This window comes from Cimex lectularius, unplaced genomic scaffold, assembly GCF_000648675.2.
Source record: "Cimex lectularius strain Harlan isolate CLEC.00 unplaced genomic scaffold, Clec_2.1 scaffold41, whole genome shotgun sequence".
NCBI lineage: Eukaryota > Metazoa > Arthropoda > Insecta > Hemiptera > Cimicidae > Cimex > Cimex lectularius.
Window position 1 is genome coordinate 467,388 of NW_019393011.1, and position 10,321 is coordinate 477,708.

Sequence of the window (10,321 nt, forward strand, 5' to 3'; positions counted from 1 at the left end):
CCTTAATTTTATTTTCCATAAGTGTTCTGCAACACACATTAATGGCACAGATTTCCGCCTGAAAAAAGGAGGTGTATTGTAATTACCAAGAGGGGAGGAGATGCTGATTCCTAATTTTGGTATTCCTGCACCACTCCCTCTACCTACGATAAGTGAACCATCTGTGTAGCAGTCTATGTTACGATGGTCATCATCCTAACTATAATTGTAATCACAAGGGGTGACTACCTGAAAGTACTTTTTCCCCGAAGGGGTTTTAATCTTTTTATCACTAACGCTTAATAATTGGCCGTTAACCTTACTCAATAGTTGTGAGATTTTCGAGTGACCTATGTTATTGCACTTATGATTCCAGATGACCAACAGCCTCTTCTTCTTCATACAAGAGAACCATCACCAAATCGAGATTCCTATTTCCTTCAAAAGTGGAAAGCAGCAAAAGGCTTCAGTATGATAATCTACTGTATTCCCAAAAACGTTTCAGGTGGACTTATTAAATTCAATCCTCACAATAACTCTAAAGATCACGAATTTGAAATCATTGCTAGGTAGCGATTTTCCGAACTGCCTTTTCAATTGTCAAAGCTATTCAAGATGAGATAAGCACGAAAAATGGTGGAAACCTAGAAATTTTTGATGATGTCAGTTTGAAAAAAAAAGTGGGCGATAGAATCAGATTCCTTACATAAAACTTAAATATTAACAAATTTACACTAACTCAATGGAATGCGCGCTCTTTAGTGGATAACAAGGCAGAATTTGAACATTTTATAGAACGGTATAACATACATTTGTCAGCAGTATCATAAACGTGGTTTAAGCCTGAAAGAACTTATAAATTTAATGGGTTTAATCTCTTCAGAAATGATAGACGTGATGGTCTGTCATAATACTAAGAGAATACATCCCTTATAACCTCTTCTCCTTATAACCTCCTTAACCTCTTCTGTCTCTTACAGTGGATTATCATATTATGTAGGCCTTACGATTAAAGACCCACTTGGTACAAATTTGAACATTGTATCTTTATATAATAAAAGCACTAACAACCTGTCCAAACAACAATGGGAACCCTTTTTAGGAGTTGGCCGTCGTCATTATAACAGCTCATGCAAGTACTGCTACCTCCATGAATTGCAGACGGTCATAGACATATTGCTGAAAAGGCATGATATGGAAAAGTTTCTGGAAATAAAATCTCAATCCAGTAAACGTGAGGAATCATTATCAACACTGTAGAAGCTAATACAAATAGTCAACACATATATAGAAGCACAATAGTTTACCATTTCGACCAAAAGGTCGTCTCGACAACAAATAATCAATCGTAATTTTATAATGAAGCAAGATTCCGTCCCTAAATCAGCAATGTACTATTATAAATATGCTTATTACTTATTAACATGCTTATTAATGACCAGAATTGAAGACGAAAAGTATTTGTTGCTTTATGTCACTTTTGGACGCGCAGTGTCAACGCTCTAACTGTTGCGGCCATCGACACCCCTGATATTTTTTGTTGTGGTCTTTGTGTTTTATTGTCTCCAAAGCTTTCTAGATTTCTCTATATATTTCTCTAAAAACCAAACTGTTCGTCGTTCAGTCGTTTGTGCTAGTATAGAAAGTAAATCCTTAAATAAGTCCCAGGAGTGACAGTTTGGCATATATATAGTGGATTATTTTTTATAATATTTCAATCCAAATAGTTCATTTTATCTTTAAGAGATAAATGTTCCGCTTATATAGTTAAAACCGACACGTTTCATGCATTTCAAAACTGGTCGTTGCTCTTTCGCCCAACAGATAAAATATAAATTCGGCGTTTTCACTTTTTTTTTTCACTTTGGTATGGAATATCCGACCTTAATGAAGCTTATGAACCGAATAATAAATGTGGGATTTCCATGAGCTGGAATATTTCCTTTTTTAAATTTTTTTATTATTTTTTTAATGGGATGTCCGGAGTTACACTTCAAAATTGCACAGCTCCACTAAATTTTCTTCAAATTCAACGTTATTACGACCCTTAAAAAGATAGTTCCTACTCACAGTAAGTTGTTTTGCGACGATCAGGATTTCGAGCTTTTAGCTCATCATCAGGCTGAAGGAGTTCTACAACCACGTCTCTCGACATGAATCGCAAAAGTGAACCAGCCGATACCCCCGCCAACGCGACGATCCAATGAGAAGATGGTTTTTAATGCCGCTCAATTTTGAACGTGCAAAAAGCGGGAATTATAACACAAGTAAATATTTTAATAGTAAATACTATAAGAAATTAAGTATAAATTAGTGATTAAAGATAAAAGATAAAAAATTACAATAACACCTTGGTTTTTAACTCCTCGGTGGAGTCATTTTAAAGTTATCGCCATTTTTGTGATTTTTTGAATCCGTAGACAAATCAGGGCGAAAAACTTAAGGCAAAAAATTATTTTTTGATTTCTTCAAAACTTTGTATCCAAGGGTTTGTCGAGGTGTAGAAAACAATTATCGAACCTTGTTTCTTGCTAAAAATATATTTCGGCCTGCTTTGCTACGTCACTACGTCAAAGCATATACAATATCTACCAATTGGTATCGTAATAGAAATAATATGGTTTTTCTGCCTTGCTTTTTATGGATTTCAAGGTTATTACAAAATTATATCGTTCGATTTAGTATTTAACCTAGAATAAGAAAATAATAAGCAAGATTGTATTAAATATATTAGATACAGGAGAAGTCACAAAAACCAAAACGACCTCTCAGAAAAGTAGGCCAAAAAAATCTTCTAATTTTCGTAACAAACAAAATAAGACNTAGAGTAGCGGCGTATCTAGCCGAAGGTCGTGGGTTCGAATCCCGCTCGTGACACTGACTTTTTTATCTCAACTAAAAACCTTAATTAATTGAAAAATTATTACGACCGTTGTAAAGGTGGACGTTTCTACGTTCATGTTATTGGACCAATGTTTAGATTTTAAGTAGTTTTAAGTGAGAAAAAAAAGAATGAAAGTGACAAAAACACGTCGAAAGTTGTTTTTTTCCACTGATAATAATTTATTTACGGAAGCCAAGTTTATGAAATTACGTGTAGTTTGTAGGGTTTTTAATTTCTTTAGTTTTCGGTGCATCGGTGAGTTATTTTAAAGTTATCGTCATTTTTGTGATTTTCGAAAATAATCCCTAGGCAAATCAAGCCGAAAAATTATGTTTTGATTTCTCTAAAAATTTGTATCCAACTGTTTTGAGGTGTAGAAAACGATTATCGACTTTGTTGTGTCAAAAAAATATTTCGACCTGCTTTGCAACATCACTACGTCAAAGCATATAAAAACAAATATTGTTTTCTGCCTTCGTTCTTCATGTATTTCAAGGTTATTGTAAAATTATATCGTTTGATTTAAATTAAATTATATTAGATACAGGAAAAATTACAAAAAAAAAAAAAGAAAGTGACAAAAAATATTTTTCATGAAAAAAATATGGGATTCGTTTTAAGCACCCTTTTAAGACAATAAATACTAATTTTCGTAGCAAAACAAGAAGACATTTTTGAGTTGTATCTTTGGATCTTGGCGATCTTTTTTCATGAGATGTCCGGTGTTCCAATTAAAAAATTCATAGCTCCTCTCTTTTATTCAACTTCAACGTTATTATATGCATTTAGTAGTCAAAATTGACCGTATTAATTATTTTAATTAATTTTAGTTTTTATCTAAGGCTTGTTTGAAATGAAAAAGCTAGTGCTACGAGCGGGATTCGAACTCAGGACCTTCGGCTCAATACGCAGCTTCAGCTAACGTGACTTCTCAATTTATTTTTAATTTTGAAGTCACTTTAGCTCAAGTCGTTAGAGCAGCGGCGCATTGAGCCGAAGGTCGTAGGTTCGAATCCCGTTCGCGACACTGACTTTTTCACCTCAACCAAGACGACATATAAAAAGTATAATTAATTAAAGTAATTACGACTGTCAGAAAGCTGAATGTTTCTACTTTCATGTTATATCAGTAATGTTTAGATTTGATGTAATTATAAGTGAAAAAGTAAGTACGAAAGCGATAAAAGCACGTCAAATCTTTTTTTCCATCTGTAGCTGGAATTCTTCCTTGGTTTTAGTTCCAATGGAACAATCTCCATAAATAAAGCATCAGCAAGGTCGTTGCCTAATGTATACAGTAAGCTCATCCCCACAACAAAATACAAAAAAGGAACAAATCAAAATACAAACATATCAATAAAATCAACCTTGGCTTTTTAATAACAAACATTATTGTTGTCTTGTCTAATTGAAAACGTTTCACGTTGCTTATTTGGTGTCCAATTATGCACAGGGAAAACTGCTGACAATAAAAATCCAAGTATAAAATGATTATTATATCGTACTTTAAAAACAAGTTCAACAAGACGGACTAAAGATATACTTCAATAATTATTTATTTAGTATATATTAACTTCTTTTTTAAAACTGAGATTAATTTTGTAACACGCTCAACTAAATTCATTGAGTATGTGTTACAAAAACTAGCCTAAGAGGGATTCCTCTCATACGATAAAGAATTTTTTACAGATCAAACAGGAAAAAAAAAAGAAGAGGTAAGAATACCAGCTGACGCATTTAAGTCCAGGCGATCATCATATCGCTTGATGATAAAGATCTAGCAATGTTATTATACGATTTTTCTCACTTAATATGTATTATAAATTGACCTGTTGGATATAAAGTTGCACGTCGAAGAGACATTTTTATGGTCTAGTATCCTTCTCCTGGCATTTATTATTAAGGATTTCGTTTGAACAAGATTTAAACAAAATTAACGTATTTTCTCTTTGTCTAATTGATTTGTGGTATAGATAGCATACNCAGGACCTTCGGCTCAATACGCAGCTTCAGCTAACGTGACTTCTCAATTTATTTTTAATTTTGAAGTCACTTTAGCTCAAGTCGTTAGAGCAGCGGCGCATTGAGCCGAAGGTCGTAGGTTCGAATCCCGTTCGCGACACTGACTTTTTCACCTCAACCAAGACGACATATAAAAAGTATAATTAATTAAAGTAATTACGACTGTTAGAAAGCTGAATGTTTCTACTTTCATGTTATATCAGTAATGTTTAGATTTGATGTAATTATAAGTGAAAAAGTAAGTACGAAAGCGATAAAAGCACGTCAAATCTTTTTTTCCATCTGTAGCTGGAATTCTTCCTTGGTTTTAGTTCCAATGGAACAATCTCCATAAATAAAGCATCAGCAAGGTCGTTGCCTAATGTATACAGTAAGCTCATCCCCACAACAAAATACAAAAAAGGAACAAATCAAAATACAAACATATCAATAAAATCAACCTTGGCTTTTTAATAACAAACATTATTGTTGTCTTGTCTAATTGAAAACGTTTCACGTTGCTTATTTGGTGTCCAATTATGCACAGGGAAAACTGCTGACAATAAAAATCCAAGTATAAAATGATTATTATATCGTACTTTAAAAACAAGTTCAACAAGACGGACTAAAGATATACTTCAATAATTATTTATTTAGTATATATTAACTTCTTTTTTAAAACTGAGATTAATTTTGTAACACGCTCAACTAAATTCATTGAGTATGTGTTACAAAAACTAGCCTAAGAGGGATTCCTCTCATACGATAAAGAATTTTTTACAGATCAAACAGGAAAAAAAAAAGAAGAGGTAAGAATACCAGCTGACGCATTTAAGTCCAGGCGATCATCATATCGCTTGATGATAAAGATCTAGCAATGTTATTATACGATTTTTCTCACTTAATATGTATTATAAATTGACCTGTTGGATATAAAGTTGCACGTCGAAGAGACATTTTTATGGTCTAGTATCCTTCTCCTGGCATTTATTATTAAGGATTTCGTTTGAACAAGATTTAAACAAAATTAACGTATTTTCTCTTTGTCTAATTGATTTGTGGTATAGATAGCATACAAACATATTTAATTATGTAAGACAAACATAATTAAACGATGGCTATCGTAGCAAATTGGTAGTGGCAAATCCAAGTGGCAATTTGTATTTTTATTTAAAAGTCTTGTTGTGCATGACCCAGAAACAATTATGGAATTAATTAACTATGATCTATAAAGTAATGGGCGTTTGTATACAGTGCAATAGTTTTAGACTGTCACCCCTTAAGTTTCTCAAAAACTACTGGAGGAAGACCAAAAAATTAAACAGTTAATTAAGTTATTTAACTAAGTAAATAATTAATTAAGTTTAATTATTTACTTATTAACGTTCCTCTGAGCCGATTTTCAAATAGTTTTCGCCATTTTTCATAAAATCGAATCAAATTTTAATTTATTACCTTTTTAAGAAATAAAAAATCTTGTAAGTATCGCATTGTTTGAAGTTAAAGCTTATTCTAACAAAACTACTATTTAATTTTCTTTCAAGGTTGAGTAGTTTCTGGGAAAAACAGGGGTGAAACTAGTAAATTGATACTCTGCATAACAAAAAAAAAAAAAAAGTTTTACTTATAATTCCCCTGAGAGTTGAACCGCAGTCGTCCGTGCTATCGTGAATTAACTCAACTTCCTTGAATTTTGTATTTTTATTTTAAAAAGTATCTTGTGTATGGAAATAACTATTGAATTAATTTACAATCTTTTAACGGTATAAATAAAGTCAGGAGCGTCGATACACAATGTGTTAACTTGGGACTGTCACCCTCCCCGGTCCTTGGTTTTCTCAAAAAACATAAAAAAAATTAAACTGTAATTTTTACAGCATAAGCTTTACTTTCAAACATTGCAATAATCGCAGGAAAACCCCATAAACAAATATAAAATCTAGATAAAAAATTCATAACTGTTAAAATGGCAAAGATTTTGAGTGCAGTATGTGATTTAACACTTTCTTTTTGCAATATCTGACGTTCCTCTGAGCCGATTTTCAAATAGTTTTCGCCATTTTTCATAAAATCGAATCAAATTTTAATTTATTACCTTTTTAAGAAAAAAAAAAATCTTGTAAGTATCGCATTGTTTGAAGTTAAAGCTTATTCTAACAAAACCACTATTTAATTTTCTTTCAAGGTTGAGTAGTTTCTGGGAAAAACAGGGGTGAAACTAGTAAATTGATACTCTGCATAACAAAAACAAAAAAAAAGTTTTACTTATAATTCTCCTATGAGTTAAACCCCAGTCGTCTGTGATTATCATAAATTAACTCGACTTCCTGGAGACTTTAACGTACTACATGTAGATAAGATTTACCTACCTACACCTTTATTAACCTTTTTTTATATTTAATTTATTGATAAAATAGTATTACTGGCAATGCTAATGTAGCTCAATTGTTCGTTTACACTAGCGATTGGCAGTGCTTCAATTGATATTGTATTGATTGATAATTGATATTTAGACGGTGGAAAAGATTTATTGTAAATGAATAGCAGTAAGGAACTGCATTATGCAGGTAACTAAAAATCTGGGTACAACTAGTTCCTTTTGTTGTTTTTGTGAAATGGTGAAGAAACAGGATGTTACGTATAATTGTATTTCCATTTTATTATATCATCCTAGCTTTCTTATTATATTAGTTAAGTATGACCAAGGTTGCCATTGAAGCTAATCGGCAACAGTGTCGAACACCGTTATGGCACCTCTTTCCTTGGCTGGAATGTAGTACGCGTGAAGGGAGTTCTGTTAGCGGCGGCATGCTTACCCTATTACCACTATCTAGGTCATCCCTTATGCGTCCTTAGGGAGACGAACCGTCTCAATATTTATAGTACCCAGTGTTAGAATAAGGCTCACCTGATATAATTTGCAGCCATCCGCAAGCTTTGTAGACGGCTGTCGATGTATGAAAGAGAAACATGAGCATCGTGATTATCGTGAGACCTGCGACGAGGATGGCGACAGCGCATAAAATGGTCGAAATTTTAAAAGGCAGGCCCGGGATGGAGGACAAGTCGTCGAGGCGACCCTGGCAATCCTCGGACAGACCGACGGTCGTCTCGTAAAAACAGATTTTCCACAGGCCGAATCTGGCCGGGTACTCGGCTTCAGACGTGTTGCTGATCCATTCGGGCGTCACGAAAGCGACGACTATTATTATGGCGTAGCATATTGTGAAGATTCCCCACAGGACACCTATGGCCTTTGAATTTCGGACGTAATTCGTGGCGTACATGTGTGTCGAATCGACGTATTCGACCTTCGAACCCATAGCTGGAATTTATCTATGAGAAAAAATTTGTCCCTTTTTAAGAAAACTAGAAGTGTCAGATGGTGATTGATGAGATTCCGAATTCGTGACTCATAGCAGCCTAAAAGCACATCACTTAACACTGTTAGGATCCTAGCACGGATAGATGCATACCTGTCCCGAGTCGAGTGTAGACTACCACAAAAGTACAAAGTGGAGACCCGTCTGGAGAAGTGGAATAAACGTGAGTCCACCTGCAAGGCGGGAGAGAGCGCCATCACACACCGCACCAGGCAAAAGAAGACCTTCCGACCATACTGACAAAATAACACAAATAAACAAACTAATAAAGAAAAACCTTGAAGATTTCTTCCCATAAATCCCATTACTTTATAGACCTAACAAATATCATCTCAAAGCGGCATTTCTTCTAATGCTTAAGTCAAGACCTGACATCAGCCGAACTCTCTAATCCGAAAATCAAGTATTATTATTTCATTAAACTTTCTCCAGTGTAGAAAATCTATTTGCGGATATACACGAGCCGGGAATTAAGGGAAGTTAAAAAGATTTATTCTTAACAGTTTCCTTTCTAATTTTTATTCTGCGCGAGTTTTTCGTTCTTTAGGCTTCTTGATGAACATTGTATACTCAGGAAATACCGCAAAATTAAACACCTTGCTTTAATATTTACAAATACATATGCACAATATTTTTCATGATTGTTTTGTCATAAGTATGTTTTTTTTTAAATTTAATTTAAATATTGGGTAAAAGAGGCAACAAAAAAGGATGGTCCCGCAGAAGCGAATTTTCCTTAATTTATAACAAAAAATTCGCCGATTTTATTATTATTATCATCAAACAATATTTAATTAAACTTATCAATTAATTGAAACATAAACGAATTTGGATGATAGTAATATATGCTTATGTATCATTAGGGAGCGGATTTACAAGTATTCTCATATTTTTTCTGTGCCTCATACACAGACGTTAAAACTTTTATTTCATGTTTCATGCTATTTAGAACCGAAAAAAATTTATAATACCAATATGTAAATATTTGGAGGATTTTACATAAAATTTCATATTTTATCTTGATTTACATATTTTGGTTCATATTTAATAAAATAAACAACAAAATTATTGAAAATTAAACAAAATGAGCAAAAACATAAGATGGGTTTCCCAAAACTAAAGATTTTAAAACGTGAACAATTTTGAGAATTAAAAAACGTATATTCTTTCATCTAATTTTGAAGATTAAAGTTTTGAATTTTTATTATATCTCTTTTCCACAATTTTCAAATAAAAACAATCAATAATTTAACACTTATATAATTCCTTAATCATATAAAAAAATTGTTTTTATTTTACATGATTTTCATTTTAGCACTAGAAAGATACATTTTTATTTATGAAAATTTAAAAATCTACGTAATTTCAAATAAATCTTAAAATTAAAGGTTTATTTTCTAGTTTATTAAATTGTTATATTCTTCTCTCTTTCACATTATTCAACAAATATGTGTAAATTAGAAAATTCTTTTAAAAAAATCATATCTACATGTTCTTTATTTTACATTTTTTTTCATTTTTACTTTCGTATTCGCTAAAAAATAAATATGTATATATGTACATATTTTATATTTTACTTCACATATAAATTCGGTCCTAGTTATTATTAAAAAAATAAATACATAAATCGGTTTATTTTCCCGAGCAATATGGAATACTCTGGGGGAGTGAATGTGTCCAGACTTCAGTCTTGGCCCAATAGTACAACTGAATCAGGAAAACAAAAAACAATACAACTGAAAACAACAAAAAATTGACAAAACAATTAAAAAAAAAAAAATGAAGACATAACTGGGAAAAAAAATTTGAATTCATAAACTAGAGAAGGGAGTGAAAATAAAAATAAGAGGAAAAATAAAACTTTTGCACTAAAAAACAGTAAACACATACGTATATAAAAATTAAATGTATCTATTAATACCATAATGTGTAGTATTTAGAGACTGTTAATTACAGTTTATTTAGAGATTGTAAGATGCGGGATGGTATAATATAGGTTTAGAAAAACATTTTCTTTATCGTGCCAACGTTTCGATATTTATTGAGATCATCTTCAGGGCCTGGGATTTATAAA

General features: G+C 32.3%; 1 protein-coding gene across 1 annotated transcript in view; it reads right to left on the bottom strand.

The window, feature by feature from the left end:
- The window catches only part of LOC106665418 (LHFPL tetraspan subfamily member 3 protein), a 37,560-nt gene extending 29,173 nt beyond the window's left edge, over positions 1-8,387 (bottom strand). Inside the window, exon 1 of the mRNA XM_014391832.2 lies at positions 7,773-8,387. Within this exon, the coding sequence (XP_014247318.1) occupies positions 7,773-8,187 (415 nt within the window). The 5' untranslated portion in view covers positions 8,188-8,387. The remainder of the gene's footprint in view (positions 1-7,772) is intronic.
- Between the last annotated feature and the right edge of the window lie 1,934 nt (positions 8,388-10,321).